Source organism: Neoarius graeffei, chromosome 7 (assembly GCF_027579695.1).
Source record: "Neoarius graeffei isolate fNeoGra1 chromosome 7, fNeoGra1.pri, whole genome shotgun sequence".
In the NCBI taxonomy this organism is placed as follows: Eukaryota; Metazoa; Chordata; class Actinopteri; order Siluriformes; family Ariidae; genus Neoarius; species Neoarius graeffei.
The window spans coordinates 26,489,283-26,507,569 of record NC_083575.1 but is presented as its reverse complement, the minus strand read 5'-3'; the positions used below and the strand labels follow the sequence as shown (position 1 = coordinate 26,507,569).

The 18,287-nt window shown below is 40.0% G+C and overlaps 1 protein-coding gene across 1 annotated transcript in view; it reads right to left on the bottom strand.

Moving 5' to 3' along the window:
* csmd1a (CUB and Sushi multiple domains 1a) overlaps positions 1-18,287 on the bottom strand; it is an 800,422-nt gene that overhangs the window by 296,508 nt on the left and 485,627 nt on the right. Inside the window, exons 18-22 of the mRNA XM_060924925.1 lie at positions 16,247-16,363; positions 13,334-13,549; positions 12,673-12,861; positions 1,726-1,895; positions 184-340 (exon numbers count right to left, since the gene is read on the bottom strand). Coding sequence (XP_060780908.1) covers positions 184-340; positions 1,726-1,895; positions 12,673-12,861; positions 13,334-13,549; positions 16,247-16,363 — 849 coding nt within the window. The remainder of the gene's footprint in view (positions 1-183; positions 341-1,725; positions 1,896-12,672; positions 12,862-13,333; positions 13,550-16,246; positions 16,364-18,287) is intronic.

The following is an 18,287-nucleotide window of genomic DNA, read 5'->3' as shown; positions in this document are numbered from 1 at the left end:
ATTTTCACACTTGATTTATGGTTCCTGAAATCAATCAAAAAGTCTAGTTCAACAGTGTAATAAGTAAATGTTGCATCATATTTGACAGCCAAGCCTAAAGTCTTTAGTAAGACATGTTTAACCTCCTGCAGTGTCTAAACAAGCGCATGCTGATAAAGACACAGCTATTGGGAAATTACTCACTAGTGTATATCAGTTTGAAGCCTTTGCTGGTTCCCGTCCCATTACTATTGAACTCAATCCACAGATGGTTGGAGGTACTGTTGATGATGATGTTGGACATTTCACTTTGTGTAAAATTCCCCAGCAGTCTTGATGAACTGTCTTGACCATCAAAAATCTATAACCAAAGAGAGAAACATGAGAAGCATGGACACCCTGGAGCTCTGCCAAACAAAATGTGGGAATTTTGGAATGTGTGTGTTGACGCCTGTAATTGTTTTTGGATATTACAAGCATATTGAGACAGTAGGCTCCATGTGGGAGAAGACAGCAGCAGCACGGCAGGAAATATTAAAGGTCATAAATCAATGTCAAGCTGCGTTTTTCTCCATTTTCTGCCATGGAAGACATTATTTTAACCCCTAACAGACTATATCATGGGACTTAAGCGCTGGATTGGTAAAGTGAGCTGCCTAAATGTAGGAATTCAATTCTCTGCCTGGGTGGAAAGACAGAAAGATATTTTGAGCACAGATCTTCCCATCCAATCAGCAAAAACACTTGCAGAGTTATTCAGGCAATTCAAATTAACCATAGAATCATTTGAACGAAATGGGGTTTGTCACAATGATAAGTATTGTATCAAATGCAATGGGAACAGAGATAATAAGGATATAATGTCTTCTCGGAAATAGTTTCTAGGATTGACGAAAATACCACAGGCAGAAGACTATAATAAAGATTCGAGTGTATCTGAATGTTACAAAAAAAACCTGCAGCTTATATGCTTACGCCGCGACTTAATTAGTGGCCATAGTGCTCTTCAGGGATCTCCATTCTCATCGGAAGCTATGTGCGCCTCGAGGCATGTATCTTAAATGACTCTATGAATAGTTAATCTCTTCACTTAGTCACATGTATGGCTGTCTTGTGTATTACAAGCTCTTTCATGTTCGCTGTGCGGCAAATAGCAGAGGATGACACAATGGTGAAACTTCTGCATAAATTAATGCTGAAAATACAGAGTTGCACAAATGCTTTTAAAAAACACACTCAATTTGTGGACTTTTCTTTCTTTTTTAAATTCCATTACGTCCTATTTAACCTTCATTTATTTTCTATTTACTTATCTTTTCGTATCAGGATGTGTGCGAATATTTGTTAAATCCCACTCCTGCCCACATTCACATTTTTTTTTTTGTTCTTGCCCCTGTCTGCGACATTTTCTAATGAATTTAAACAAATGAGTAATTTAAACAACCATGACCCTGACCAGAATGAAGCATTTACTGAAGATGAATGAAGGAAAGCAGTAAATGTGAGGTGCAGCATCACAGAGGCACCTTCTACACTCTCATGTTAATGAATATGGCCTTTAACGCTTGTGAATAAGTTGGATCCCATTCTGAATTCATGCCTCTACCTTGTAGGCACTGCATTCATTTTCAGGCAATAGCAATATAAATAATATTTATGCAAAACAAATACCTGCTTCATTCTTGTAAAAGATCCTGGTAGCACATTTATGCACAAACATGGTGGTGCATTAAGCAGAAGACACACCTGCAGGAAATCTCCATCACGGAGCTGGAAGTTGCTGGTCATGAGCTGGATCCCCTTGCCGTTATCAGTCTGGATGCGGTAAATGCACTCGTGGTTGTTGTCGTAGTTAGCTGGGTAGTTCGGGGACAGAAGAACTCCTTCACTGCCTACAGAGGACGCTCCGCACTCAGCTGGGCAAAACCCCATGAGCACACAGTGTAGAAATGATCAGAAAAAGAAAGAGGATGATAGTTGAGGAGGGTTGAGGTGCAAGACTTTGTTACATCAATTAAACTGGGAACAGTAGGGTGTAGAAAAAGATCGCTTCCATTCCCTTGCACAATACCTTAATGATCCAGTGTTAGCAGTGTGAAAGTCCCTAACTTCCCTTAAAGTCAGCATATCAGACTCTCTGGCCGTGCTGTGAAAATTGTGCATGCAGACGCTCGTCAAAGTTTCCAAATCTGCCACTGCTTAACTCATCTCATCTCATCATCTCTAGCTGCTTTATCCTGTTCTACAGGGTTGCAGGCAAGCTGGAGCCTATCCCAGCTGACTACGGGCGAAAGGCGGGGTACACCCTGGACAAGTCGCCAGGTCATCACAGGGCTGACACATAGACACAGACAACCATTCACACTCACATTCACACCTACGGTCAATTTAGAGTCACCAGTTAACCTAACCTGCATGTCTTTGGACTGTGGGGGAAACCGGAGCACCCGGAGGAAACCCACGCGGACACGGGGAGAACATGCAAACTCCACACAGAAAGGCCCTCGCCGGCCACGGGGCTCGAACCCAGGACCTTCTTGCTGTGAGGCGACAGCGCTAACCACTACACCACCGTGCCGCCCTCCACTGCTTAACTCTTGAATAGTTTCTGTCATTAAAAAGTTTATAATCTCTGCTTTCCAAAGAAATTTATCTCGCTAAGATCTGTTCAGTACTTTGGGAGTAACAGCAGGTTGAAGTTGGTTCAACAGAGTTCACTCTCTGCTCGCGGGACGTCGGGAAACTGCCGGTGCTTTTTGAGTCACGGGAAAGCTGTCAGGCTCTCTTTCTCTCTTCTGATCAGTTTCCGACTGGATTACTCATGAAAATCAATCAGCTAACTTTTATAGAGATGTTCTCTCGCTCTCACTGTTTCTGATGAAGTATTCAGCAAAAATTTCCATCTGGTAGTTTTGATGTATGATTCACAGGAGATTTTGAAGTGAGTTTTCATAGCTTTACCTACTTATTTTTTTCAAATCAAACTGATTCCTGTAAATAAATAGCTAGTTTAGATTATAACTGTAGTTGTTTTGATGAAAAATATTGAGATCTTCGTGGTCGGAATGAGATTTAAAAAAAACAGAAGTCAGAAACACGAGTGCCAATTTCAATTCAATTAATTGGAATTGTTTATTGGATATAGCTCACACAGTTTTATCGAGGTTAGCCTTGAAAACTGTGAACATTAAAGGTGTCATTCCACGACAAACCGTTTAATACTTGCTCTTTTTGAAATACCATAGGTCACGCCGAGTTGCACATGCATGCTGCATGTGAAAATGTTCTTCTACCCCTATTCCCTGTATTAGCCTATGAAAGAAAATAGACGGAAAAACGAGCGAATCAGAAAAAGCCCTACGAACTTACGTCACTTCGAAAATTAGTAGTCACGGCCTCGCCCATAACCCACTGGAGGGAGCGTCACAGTGCTGTTAGCCAATCAGAACCGATATGTTTACATGTCATGAATATTCATGAGCAAGAGCTAAAATTCTGTCGTTCTCTTCCCACCCATTCCTCCACCAAACTAGAACAGCCTGAAACAGGAGCACCACAGCATTTTTTTCACCAAAACCGGCTCACAGGGCATTCATTCATACTAGAGACCACTGCACAATTAATGAAAAAATGATGCAATGACACTCATCTCATCTCATTATCTCTAGCCGCTTTATCCTGTTCTACAGGGTCGCAGGCGGGCTGGAGCCTATCCCAGCTGACTACGGGCGAAAGGCGGGGTACACCCTGGACAAGTCGCCAGGTCATCACAGGGCTGACACATAGACACAGACAACCATTCACACTCACATTCACACCTACGCTCAATTTAGAGTCACCAGTTAACCTAACCTGCATGTCTTTGGACTGTGGGGGAAACCGGAGGACCCGGAGGAAACCCACACGGACACGGGGAGAACATGCAAACTCCACACAGAAAGGCCCTCGCCGGCCACGGGGCTCGAACCCGGACCTTCTTGCTGTGAGGCGACAGCGCTAGCCACTACACCACCGTGCCGCCGATGCAATGACACCTTTAATCAAAATAATAATTTATATTCTTTCATATAAACACTAGTAGGCCCTACTTTTGAGAAATACAAAGGCCTACAGAGCGCAAAAAGGGTATTAGAAATACTTTTATTACTTTATTTTGATAGAGAATGGTAGATGTGAATGACATTCAATGGTTATTTATGCATATTTTATAATGAACATTGATTTCTCCTTCTTTGTGATGTATAAATGAGAGTTAAGATCAGCTTTACATTGCACATATAAAGTCATTTGGTGAAACTTTGAAGAGAGTGTACCAATTTAATGTTTTACCTCATTAGCATAATTAATATTAATTAAATACTAATTTGCAAAATTGAGTTTTACTCGTTTTTCGACTTTGTATCCAGTATACAACCATCTGTGCACCTGCCAATTTCACTGTAAATATCTTAAAAAATAGAAAAGTTATTAAGAAAAAACATTTGCTCTCATTGGTTAATGAGGCCCATTTTGGACCATGTGATCTGAATACATCATATTACGTCAGTTTTCTAAAAATTAAGCCGTTTTTTTCAATCTTTGATTTGTAATATCTCAACAACGGATAAACATATTTTAATTATGTAAAAAAAAAAACATGTTGCTCTGCATTCAGTTCTGAGTTCAATGGGAGCAGCTTCAAGCAATTCGGATTGAATTTTCACCTGATATGCCGAATTAAAGTAGAGGCTCTCGTGACTAAAAGTAGGGCTAACTTGAAATAAATAAGCCAGCAGCAACCTGAGAGCTGTTGCTCTGCTTCCTGTTGATAGGCCAGTCTGACTATTTTCACCAGATGGAATCTGAGCCTTTGTCACTTTGATGGATCGCAACTTCAAACTGCGGAGGAATGCTAATTAACGTAGGGCTTTATGTGTTAGTCAGGTATTGGTCACAAAAGCCCAGGGCTACACTAGAATAAAATGTCCTTGCAGTTAATATTCTGCTCTTGTAGGCTGTAGTATATGAGCAGATGGTGCTTTGATTCTTACAGTGCGTACCTTCTATCCAAACTTTTTCAGACTATTTATACCGATTTTGAAGAGAAGTTGCTCTCATAGCTGAATTGATCATTGATTGGATATAAATAAGTCAAACAACTGATTTGCTGCTTTCAGAAAACTGTATGAAAGTGGGAAAAATCGCACAATATGGATTCTTTTTTTTCTGCTTCCCAGTATGTAAAGAGGCACACAGGCAATGTGGTGTTTTAATGTAGCCAATATATAATTCTCAGTAATTCAAGACGAATGATTTCTGTTGTCACTGCACCAATTAGGAGTAACCATGGGGTTTGTACATCCCTATACATATAATATACACACACACAGCTCTTAAATGATTGACTACAGTAATAATTGAATATAAAAGCCTTGCACAGTAGCCGTTGATCATTCCATACGGAGGTTTAGATTTTCTGACAAAAATGTTAGAAAAGAATGAGCAGTCGAGTTGATTTTTCATTGCCATGCTTATTTTGTCAAGTTCTGTTCGAAATAAATTCCATAAAATTGAATATGAATGAGAGATCCATTGATGCATTGATATATTAGTAGTAAATTAAGACAGGATTCAGTCAGTACAATCCTAAAACAGCTTAAAAATAGACTATTAAAACATTCCATCCTTTATCTACTGTATTTATGACCCTTTTAGCATTTTCACTAAACTTGAGATCTTACTAAAAACAATATACTGAATATTCACTTGAATATGGGTCTGTCTCAGAAACTGGGTCTTGTGGGGGTACCCCACTAAATATACTCACAGTCAATAAACTATATGGTTTTGAATGGTGATTTTGGTTTTAATTTGAAATAAAATGATGAAAGAAATAATACAGATAAAACTAAATCTTTGATGTGAATACTCTATTCAGAATTTGGCAAAAATTCTGCAAATTTGTGGAAAAATGGCGGCTTGATCTGGGACATGATAAATGGTCGACTACATCGCATTTCCTTAAAAAGGTTGTAGTCCACTGAAAAGTCTACAGTTATCACTAATTGTATTTTAAGTCGTAACTTTATACAACTAAGGATTGGTGCGCTCACAGAATAATCATAACCATAATAAAACATCATGCAAAATATTTGATCACCATTGTAACTCCATTTTCCGCAGACCCAAAACCAATACGATCGTGTGTTTTGATCTAAACTGAAAGCCTCAAGGTCAAGGTCACTACCTCACCAAAAGTAGTAACTTAAAATCACTGCGCCATATAAAAACTTAGTTATAAATCTGTGATTTTGTTTTTTAAAACGAAAGCTGAAAGTTAGGTATAGAATATGTTTCTTACAGAATATGTTACGATGGTAGCTGGTCTTGTATGAATTTCTGAGCTATAAAATGAGCTGTGGTCTATTTTTTACCGTAGCGTGTTATTTGTGTGCGGGGAAGGACACACATTAACAATTTGCATGTGTAGAATGGAATTTTCCACTCCAACAGTTAGAAGTTGATCGTGCTTCCATTTGCGGTCTTTGTTACGCGGGTGATCTGTTCGGACGTTATCACTGAAAAGGTGAGTTTTGACAGTTTTATTTTGTTTTAGTCTTGCAGTATAAGGCAATAGAATGTTTCTTTTTCATCTTACTTTCATATTTCGTAGTGTTTGCATATTTTTGGCCAATATTTTGCAACCATGGTCAATTTAGATCGAACTTTTGGTAGAATCTATGGCCAGTCATTTTGCCCCGCCCCCGCCTCACACTCCGTCCGGTGCGGTAGTGATGTCCCGTTGCTTGTGCGCCACAGCAGAGACCCGCCTGACTTTCAGCCGGTACAGTCGCTGTTCTTTTACCAGCGCCGTTATTCTCATCTTTCCGGTGTGTTCTTGATTTTTCCATCGTGTCCCATTTCGCCAAATCAAATACCCAAAATGTCTCATATTATTCATATTTAAGTGAATAATCAATTCTGTCATCATAACTTGGCATTTTTAACCCAAGCAATCAAAAAGAGGAAATTTATTCAATATTTTCACTCATGTGTGAAGGAGGGGCTTCAATTCTTCATGATGTAGTTATTTTATATGTAAATCAATTTTACAAAAGCATTTGAATTGTAATAAAAAAAATGTTCCACAGTGGAGGCCAGATAAAGCAAGATACTATCTTTATTCTTATTAAACATGACAAAAGAAACATTGAGTGTTAGGTAAATGCAAAAAAAAAAAAAAGTAAAATTAGAAAATTTATTTTTTGACCATAATGTCCCAAATGAGAGACCAGTTTCTGAGACGGACCCATATGTGCATGCAATAAGGGTGTAACATATCTCGCTATTTGTATCTTGTTGGTGCAGCAAATAACTGCAGCCAGGCTTCCATTGAAGTTTTGCACAAAAGAGAAGCAATATTTTAAAAAATATTTCAACAAAACACACTTGCAAATGGTCTGCGTTTCAACTGAGTGATGATATGTGATTAAAGCTGAGTTTTCTCCTCACACGATAGCTCTTACAAAGCCTTTCCGTTTGGTCTTCATACCATCTGACACCAATGTGAAAAATATGGTTCCAGTTCAATTTTGCAAAATATTGCTTTATCGAATCATCTGAAAAACGACATCATGGGAGCATAAAAATCTTTTGAGAGCTATTTGAAAATTCACGTGTTTCCTTTATTTGTTTTTTTAGTTTGCAATTTCAAATTGTGCATTAAGCAGGGAAATGGAAACATGGCTTGTATCTCCAATTAAGTCATTTACACCCAAAGCAGGCAAGGCCTAAACTCAAGGGTGCAAATTTGGGTTGAACATTATGGGGGTTGAAGTCTTCATCCAATTGCTGGGTTTCAGTCACGTGACTTTTCTTAGTGGTTTTACTGGAAGTGAACTAGCTGGTGGTCTAAACAGCTGCTGTAGTGCAAACAACTAGCGATAAGTTATCAGAGTACGCTCGTAATCTAGAAGCCACTGCTGGCTTTAGATATATTCAGAAGATTGATATGTGGAATGGAATTGACCCCGACAGTCTGGGAAAGAAGGATGTGTCATACGATCTCGAAAACTACCCTTCAGTTGAGCTCCACAGCATCTCAAACTATCTGGTGTTGCAGACGTCCTTCTACACCGCAAAACAGATGAAAGCGTGGAAGAGTATGGAGGCTTATGACTGTTTTGTACGTGGCTGGGTAAAGGACCTCGCTATCAAGTCACTGCCGAATGAATCCTGTATTGTTTTTGCCCATGTAAGTATTTTTTTTAAGCTTTTCGTTTGCATCTTTACAAAGAAGCGCTGCAAGTTGAAGTGTAAACAAACAACAGTTCGCTTGATCTCTCAGGTAAATCATTCACAAAGATCATCAGAAACCCCTTTAAAGACCTGGATCTTAGTTAAATAAGACGGAGAAGTGATCACGGCGCATTGTAACTGTACGGCTGGGGAAGAATTTTCTCGCGACCTTCATGCATATGGACTTTGTGAGGAGTAAACAAAGAAACAGCCAGGGACTTTAGCACTTCGTGATGAAAAAAGTACTGTAAAATAACGACACATAGCAAGAAAAGGACTTGGAAAACACAAAGGACATAGCTGAGAGGGAGATACAAACCTTTCACCAAGTGATCACTGCAAACTTGAGCATGCTTTGACTCGGCTACCTTCGATTTCAGTGAGAGGTTCAAAAGCCACCTTTCTTGAAGTCTTTTTTGTGAAATCCTGTGTTCGTTCACCTTTTTTTATGAGTTCACGGGGAACCCTGAAGAAACTTTTATCAGTTTCACGGTTTGATCGATTCAAACAACCTAAAACAATGCAAGCGTAAGGCATTTTTCATGCGAGCAATGCACCTTCTCCTTACAAACGCTTTGTCAACTGAGCTTTCGTTGACCACCAGCTAAAGTTTTGAATAACTAATGAGGCGGATGTGACTTCACGTGAAACCCAGCAATTAGGGGGTCAGTGGTCTGAATCTATGATGGCTAGTCTAGCTAGCTAACAGTTAACCTAACACAATGAAACCAAAGCAGAAAATAAGACTTGCATTCACTTAATTGACTCACGAATGGTAGTGCTATTACAGTAAAATATAACCCCGATTCCAAAAAAGTTGGGATGCTGTGCAAAATGTAAATTAAAACAGAATGCTATAATTTGCAAATCATGGAAACCCTATATTTAATTGAAAATAGTACAAATACAACATATGAAATGTTGAAACTGAGAAATTGTATTGTTTTTTGAAAAATATTTGCTCATTTTGAATTTGATGTCAGCAACATGTTTCAGAAAAGTTGGGACAGGGCTATGAAAAAATTGTCTTTTACACATGACATGGATAGCTTGTGCATCTGGGAAGGCATCATTAATGCTGAATGATATATACACGTTTCAGAGCAATATGCTGCCATCCAGACAAAATCTTTTTCAGGGAAGGCTTTCCTTCTTTCAGCAAGACAATGCCAAACCGCTTTCTGCACATATTAAAACTGCATGGCTCTGTAGTAAGAGTCCAGGTGCTAAACTGGCCTGCCTGCAGTCCAGACCTGTCTCCCATTTAAAACATTTGGTGCATTATGAAGCACAAAATATGACAAAGGAGACCCTGAACTGTTGAGCAACTGAAATTGTATATCAGGCAAGAATGGGACAACATTTCTCTTTCAATACTACAGCAACTGGTCTCCTCCAATTCTGAAACTTTTACACAGTGTTAAAAGTAGAGGTGATGCAACACAGTGGTAAACATGCCCCTGTCCCAACTTTTTTGAAACATGTTGCAGATATCAATTTCAAAATGAGCAATTTTTTTTTTTCAAAAAACAATAAAATGTCTAGTTTCAACATTTGATATGTTGTCTTTGGACTATTTTCAGTGAAATATAGGTTTTTCAAGATTTGCAAATTATAACATTCTGTTTTTACTTACAGTTTACACAGCGTTCCAACGTTTTTTGGAATTGTGGTTGTACCTCCTTTTCGTAAGAGGTCTTTCACTTTTTATTATTAATCCAACAACTTAAAATTGTTGGTTGGTCTTTTGTGGTTCCTCTTTTCATTTCGTATACTGGCTTGCACCAGTTACTGCATATGAAAAGACACGGGGAGAGGAGGATGGGGGAGCTGTTTGAAAACATGTTATTCTTTACTTGCTAATTACACTGAATCAAGAAAACCAACCATTTTATTATGTGTTATAACAGTTCATATTTTTTCATTCATCATGAGGATATGGTTATTTGGCGGAGCTGGTTTTGATTATTGGGGGGTTACAACCACATCCTCTTGTCCAGTAGATATAAAAGGTGTACACACCCCATTAAAACGATAGGTTTTTCTGATGTAAAAAAATGAGACCACAATAAATAATTAAAAAACTTTTACCACCTTTAATGTGACCTATAACCTGTACAATTAAATTGACAAACAAATCTGTTAGGGGGAAAACATAAAAAAAAAACATACAATAATCTGGTTGCATAAGTGTGCACACCCTTAAACTAATACTTTGTTGAAGCACCTTTTGATTTAATTCCAGCATTCAGTCTTTTTGGGTTCACACCTACCATCAATTAAAATGGCTCTGATTAACCCCAAATAAAGTTCAGACATTTACTCAGTTGCTCCTCCAGCAAAAGCCAGGGTTCACAGAGAGCTTACAAAGCATCAGAGGGATCTCATTGTTGAAAGGTATCAGTCAGGAGAAAGGGGACAAAAACATTTCCACGGCATTAGATATACCATGGAGCACAGTGAAGACAGTCATCAAGAAGTGGAGAAAATATGGGACAACAGTGACATTACAGAGAACTGGACGTCCCTCCGAAATTGATGAAAAGACAAGATGAAAACTGGTCAGGGAGGCTGCCAAGAGGCCTACAGCAACACTGAAGGAGCTGCAGGAATTTCTGGCAAGTACTGGTCGTGTACTACATGTGACAACAATCTCCCATATCCTCCATATGTCTGGACTATGGGGTAGGGTCAAAGAAAAACATCCAGGCCTGGCTAAATTTTGTAAAAAAAAAAAGAAATCTAATCTCCCAAAAGCATGTGGGAAAATGTGTTATGGTCTGATGAAACCAAGGTTGAACTTTTTGGCCACAATTCCAATAGGTATGTTTGGTGCAAAAACAACACTGCACATCACCAAAAGAACACCATACCCATGGTGAAGCATGGTGGTGGCAGCATCATGTTTTGGGGTTGTTTTTCTTCAGCTGGAACAGGGGCTTTAGTTAAGGTGGAGGGAATTATGAACAGTTCTAATTACCAGTCGGTATTGGCCCAAAACCTTCAGGTGTCTGCTAGAAAGCCGAAGACGAAGAGAAATTTCATCTTTCAGCACGACAATAACCCCAAAAAGTTTTAGAACGACCCAGCCAGAGCCCAGACCTAAATCCAATTGAAAATCTGTGGCGTGACCTGAAGAGGGCTGTGCACAAGAGATGCCCTCGCAATCTGACAGATTCGGAGCGCTTTTGCAAGGAAGAGTGGGCAAATATTGCCAAGTCTAGATGTGGCAGGCTGATAGACTCCGACCCAAAAAGACTGAATGCTGGAATTAAATCAAAAGGTGCTTCAACAAAGTATTAGTTTAAGGGTGTGCACACTTATGCAACCAGCTTATTCTATGTTTTTTATTTTTTATATATTTCCCCCCTAACAAATTTACTTGTTTTTCAATTGAATTGTACAGGTTATACGGTAGGTCACATTAAAGATGGGAAAAGTTTTAAAATTATTTATTGTGGTCTCATTTTTTTACAACAGAAAAACCTATCATTTTAACGGGGAGTGTACACTTTTTATAATCACTGCAATTTACACCTATCCCTAAACTGGAAGGGTACATTATCTGTTCAGTCACATAATAATGTATTCATATTTGCTTACATCCTTTGTATACTCTAGTCTGTGTTGAATAAATTGTATCCCAGTTACCATAATAATTCTTTTTCTCTCCTTCTTGAAGTACACTCCTCCTTTCATCTTGCAATTTTATGTCTATCTCTCATGGCAGAGGTAGCTCAGCAGTTAGGGCAGTGGACTACTGATTGGAAAGTTATGAATTCAAATCTCAGTACTGCCAAGCTGGGCCTTTAAGCAAGGCCCTTAACCGTACACTGCTCAGTTGGATAAATAAGTGTAAAATGCAATATCCTTTCACTTCTGGAAGTCGCTCTGGATGAAGGCTTCTGCCAAATACTGTAAATGTTTGATTACTTTGTAATTATTGATGCAAATCATTGAGTTTTGCAAAAGTGCTTTATTACATAAAAAGTAGTCATAGTAATCTCATCTCATCTTCTCTAGCCGCTTTATCCTTGTTCTACAGGGTCGCAGGCAAGCTGGAGCCTATCCCAGCTGACTATGGGTGAAAGGCGGGGTACACCCTGGACAAGTCGCCAGGTCATCACAGGACTGATACATAGACACAGATAACCATTCACACTCACATTCACACCTACGGTCAATTTAGAGGTCACCAGTTAACCTAACCTGCATGTCTTTGGACTGTGGGGGAAACCGGAGCACCTGGAGGAAACCCATGTGGACACAGGGAGAACATGCAAACTCCGCACAGAAAGGCACTCATCAGCCACCGGGTTTCGAACCTGGACCTTCTTGCTGTGAGGTGACAGCACTAACCACTACACCACCGCGCCGCCCAGTCGTAGTAATATAATTAATAAAAGTATTACCTACCCACACACCTGGGCAGGGCTGCGCTCCAGACACGCCGGCCTCCTCCCAGACACGTGATCTTGTTCTCGCCTTCTAGCCGGTAACCCGAGAAGCAGGTAAACACCAATGAGTCACCTACGCCAAACTGGAAACCTACCCTCCTGCTGTAGGCAGGCACACCGGGATCATCACACGGCTCCAGATCATACTCTGGAAATGTGGGACATGCCATTAAAATTAATACTACAAACATAGGGGTGTGATGCTAAACTCGTATGATGATATACCAGCATCAGGAAATAGTTCATTACAGCAGGAACATCACTTGAATAAAACAAATCAAAGGTAAAATGGGTAAAATGTACGTTTTAAAATACACCTTTTTGTAGTGTTTCAAAACATGTCAATGGCCTTAAGTCTTTTTTTTTTAAATATTCAAGCAGATTTTCTGAACAATAATCTTACAAATCAGTGTAAAGGCACGATATAAAGAAAACTGTGATGTTTTATTTATTTTCTATTTTTCCCGTTCCTCACCTATTCCAAAGTAAATACTCTTCTCCGAAAACAAAGCGAAATATACAACTTTTTTTTTCAACCCCTGCATACTTTTGAAAAACTGAACCCAATTCACAGCGAATGTTGGGAATCCAATAAAAGGAGCTCATTCTGACACTGATACCTGAGAAAGTGATGTTGAAGCCTTCGTAAGACATGGAGAAGTCAGAGATGAAGCGGATCTGGGCGCTGAAGTTTCCGAACAGGCCCGCTTTGACAGAAGGAGGCAGGACGGAGCCTGTGAGTCGAGCCACAGGTTCGTTGAGACTACCATCCTCCATGATGAGCAAGTAATCGTGTGAGTCCTCCAGGTGGAATGTGTGAAAAACCATCTGTACCCCTGCAGAGTTGCAGATGAGATTAAATCCCTCTACGACAGAGATGCTTGCTTTTGTCAGTGGGTGCACAAGAGCAGCAATAACAAAAAATAAATAAAGAAAGAAATAAAAATCATTGCCTGTGCAGGCAGCCCAAGTAATAATAGAGAGAGAGGAATAATCAAGATAATGTAAGGTGTCTGGGACTAACACGTGTCTTGAGTTCAGATCACAAGAACGTTTATCCTTTCACACCTGACCACTTCACTAACCACGCTGTGACTAGAAAGTGCCGGCAAAGGCTACATGACATCATTTAAAAAAAACAGAGCCCCTGCTTTCTCAATATCTGCCCAATCAATTGACTTTAGCCTTCTTTGACCATGATTCTGCCTGCTCGCTTGGATTGCTAATAATCCAATAATTTAGCAGATGCTCTCAAACAGAGACATGCACAATGTACACAGAGCAGCCTGGGGAGCAGTTTGGGGTTAGGTGCCTTGCTCAAGGGCACTTCAGTCATTCCTGCTGGCAGGCTTGTAGTACTCGAGTCTAGGACTCGGACTCGAGTCCGGTTTGTGCCCTACTTTTAAGGACTCGTGACTTGACTTGGACTTGAGAACTGATGACTCGGACTCCTACATTAACTGCGTTGCAGACAAGGACTTGGATTTTTTTCTTTATTTTTTGTAACATGCCATAATAATTTTGCATAAGATATTTATATCTCCATTAATTTGTATACTAATTTCGTGCAAGAGAATGCACATTCAGCCTCGAATTTCAATTGTCATTTGGCAAGACTCCACCCAGAGAAGGAAGCGACACGCTATGTTCATTGCTTTGTTGATAGCGGGGCTTGCTGACCAATGAACTAGCTAGTGTTGACCCTCTCCCATGTTATTTGCCCTGTTGATAGTGGGCGGGGCTTGCTGAGTGATGAACAAGCTTTTTATCTGTAGCCTGTTAACTAAAATGGGGCAGTCAAGCAGTAACATTAGTCCAACACAGTAGCAGAGATGGCTTCACATAAAGGCAGCAACACCCACCGTCAAATGGTACGGTTGGAGTCTTGTTCTTGGACTCAACTTGGATCAATAGTGGACTTGACTCGGCTCAAAATTTTCTGTAATGACTTGGACTTGAACACTGGGGACTCGAGACTGGACTCACGGTTTAGTGACTCAACTACAACACTGCCTGCTGGCCCATGGAATCAAACCAGCGACCTTTTGGTCCCAAAGCTGCTTCTCTAACCATTAGGCCATGGCTTCCAATTCCTGATGCTGTAGCCAGAGCTCTTTTATATAGCTGGCCTAAATATACTGTAGTGATAATGGTGTTGTGACTCACCAATATTTATTTTGTGTTTATCATGTCCAGCAGATAGGAGTTTCAATCTTGTATCTGGGGATCTATTTGTTGGTTGATTTCTGATCAATTTGTGTGATCGACAACTTTAAAGGGGCTGACTCAGCCTTCCCAGAATCCTCTGCTTCCCAGAAGTGACAAGTCGCCATTGTTGCGTCCATTGATATTCCACTGTTTGAAAAACAATCTGCAACAATGCAGCGACATCCTGAGCTACAGATCATAAACTGCAATGTGAAAGTGAAGACATTTTGTCAAAGCAGTTATATATTTAAATTATTTTGACAAATCCATTCTGTTTTCATATGGTTATTCTGTTGTAATGGACCAGAACTGGCCTCAGTTATTTCATGGGTGGCCATGAAGGAAAGAAAATATTAGGCATACTCTACTGAAAACTTTCACATATAACACATAGACAAAGAAAAAGTTTGAGATGGGTTTTGAAGGGATCACTAACAGTGAATTTGCAGAGGTTCTGCTGCACAGAAAGCTAGCAGAGTAGCAGTCACGTGCTTTTAAAACAAAAATGATGAACTGGATTCTGGGAAGGGTGAGTCAGCTCCTTTAATATAACTTTCCAATGTATAGTGCCTGGAACACCATTCAGCTGAGCACACACAGACACATCCTGTTTGATATTTTCATTAGTTGCTCAATTCTGTGTGGAAACACATGTTAATATAGCCACAAGTGGTGAAGAAGGGCCCGAGCATCTCCGGTATACCAAATCTTGCATGAATCTAACAAACTGTCTTGGTGGAGAACGTCAAAATGTAACACGTGTCAAAACGCACAAAACAAAAAATAACTTGCTTCCTCTTGAGTATGGCGAATACAATGTACATTACAATTCTGTTCGTCTTGGGGTACCCCACACACCTACCAAACTTGACACGGATAGGTGAAACTACATACCGGGCAAAAGTCTCAATGACATGTGGGGGTGCTATGGAGTCCCCCAGACACACCTGGGGCCAAGTGTCTATCCCTGACTAGCGGTGGCCAGGATTGATGTGTGTACCAAATTTCATGAGTTTTCGCCCATGGGAACCACCTCAAAAATGCCCAAGTCTTGAAGAAAAAGAAGAAGAATAGGAATAATAATAAGAATCCTTAGGAAAACAATAGGGCCTTGCAGGTTGGTGCAGCACCCTCTGGTGGACACCAGAGGCTAAGCACCTCTGGTGCTCGGGCCCTAATATGAGGTGTAAAGCAAGCCTAAAATATGTCACCAAAAGTAATTTGCTGTTAATTGTAGCAAAGAGGGTAAAATTGTATCTTAAATTATTATTAATTTCTTTTCTTTCAGTTCTGGGAGCTGGAAAAGTATTCTCCATTTCACTTACCTTTGCCATGTGAGACTTCTATGGTCCATGTGCAGTTCAGAGAGTTTGGGTAGAAATCCGGAAAACCAGGAGAGAGGATAGTTCCGGTTTTCCCATGGACATAACCACCACACAAAGCTGCCAGAAAGGGGGTGAAAGCACACATATGGCGCTTGATTATTGAAGTTCCAGGCTTGATTTGTGGACAGCTTTATTTGTAATAAAGGGCCTCCCCTCAGTCTCCTAACACCTGGAGGATGGTCTGCAACACCAACGCCGCAGCTTCCTTGGGTAATTATTTGTGTGCAACCTTGTATATCAATTTACTAACAATAACAACATGCAGTACAATGATGGATAAGCCCATGGACCGCCTTGTAAGATTGGATTTGATTAGTATTCCAATTGTGGAAAAAATTACCCAAAGAAATTGAGACATTAAAAGGAGAGTCTAGGAGGATTAGATATGGAAATCTAGGTCAGACTCAGTAAACGATATCCCTTGGTGCTGAGAATCTAATATGCACTTTATAAATTCCATAAACAAACTTTTAACGCCTTCCCTAAGTTACTTGGAAAAAAAATGATGGTGATGTGAAAAAAAAAGCCTTTCTAAATGAAAAGTATTTTGCAAACTGGAAAACAGATGTAGAACTAAGCTCAATATCATCACAAATGTCTCATTTCAGGGTTTTAAGGGACAAAAACGGAGGCAGTTTGCTCACCGTGGTAAGGTATTGAATGTTGGATACATTTACAGTAAAACAAGGCTTATTGTAAATGGATATGGAAATAGCACCACTTTTCATAAACCAAGGTATGAAGTGTGCAGCTCTTCAGGCTATAGTGATGCTTGTGATTAAATGAAGCTTGCTTTGTGTACCTATTATCATATATGCCCTGGGCCACAATGAAAGTTTCATCTACATGTAACGTTCTTTCACTGTAAAACAAATAAGGTACAACAGTGGCATGGCACCCATCTATAGTACATGGGCTAGGAGCTCGTTCATCATTTACTGGCAAAGTAACACACTGTCAGTCAATGCTTTCTATAAGAAACCGTATGATATTAGCCAGGCTTGTACTGCTTGAGTCCAGGACTCGGATTCGAGTCCGACTCGTGCCCTTAATTTTAAGGACTCATGACTCAACTTGGACTTAGACTCGGACTCATGCATTAACTGCATTTGGACTCATAAATTGGAGACGAGGACTTGGATTTTTTCTTTATTTTTTGTAACATGCCATAATAATTTGGCATAAGATATTTATACTGTATCTACATTAATTTGGTACCAATTTCGTGCAAGAGTGTCACACCTGCGCACCTTGGCATGTGCATCAGATAGACTCTCGGGTGCGCTCCGGACAGCGCGTGTGCCAAGCAGACTCTCGCACACGCGCTGTAAATGACTCGTACCTGCACAGGATTAAGGCGCAATCAGTGTGCCTATCTAAAAACTGTGAAAACACACTTACTTTGCGAAGTATTGAGTTGCGTTGCTGACACATTACTGAGCCTTATTTCCTTGTTTGGTTTCCTGATCCTGATGTCCTGTTTCTCGTCTTTGATTCTGCCGAGTCTACGAGAGCCTATTTATGCCTCGCTCGTCCTATTGCCTGTTTCACCATTTTGCCTGCTGTTCTGGATTGTTTATCATCTTCACTTGTATTAATAAACACACCTTCTGCACTTACATCCGTCTCCCAACCATCCCTGACAGAATACTTCGCACTCCCTGACAAAGAGAAGCACATTCACCTGTTCATAAGTCATGTTCAGGAACAAACGAATGTTAAAGGAGTTAAAACAACCACCGTCAAATGGTGCGGTTGGAGTCTTGTTCTCAGACTCGACTCGGATCAGTAGTGGACTCGACTCAGATCAATAGTGGACTCGACTCAAATTTTTTTTTAATGACTTGGACTTGAACACTGGGGACTCGAGACTGGACTCGGACTTGAGGTTTAGTGACTCGACTACAACACTAATATAAGCTTGAGCCAAAATGTTTGAATATTTAAAATCATTGCTCAAAGGGTTTGAATCAGTGTACTC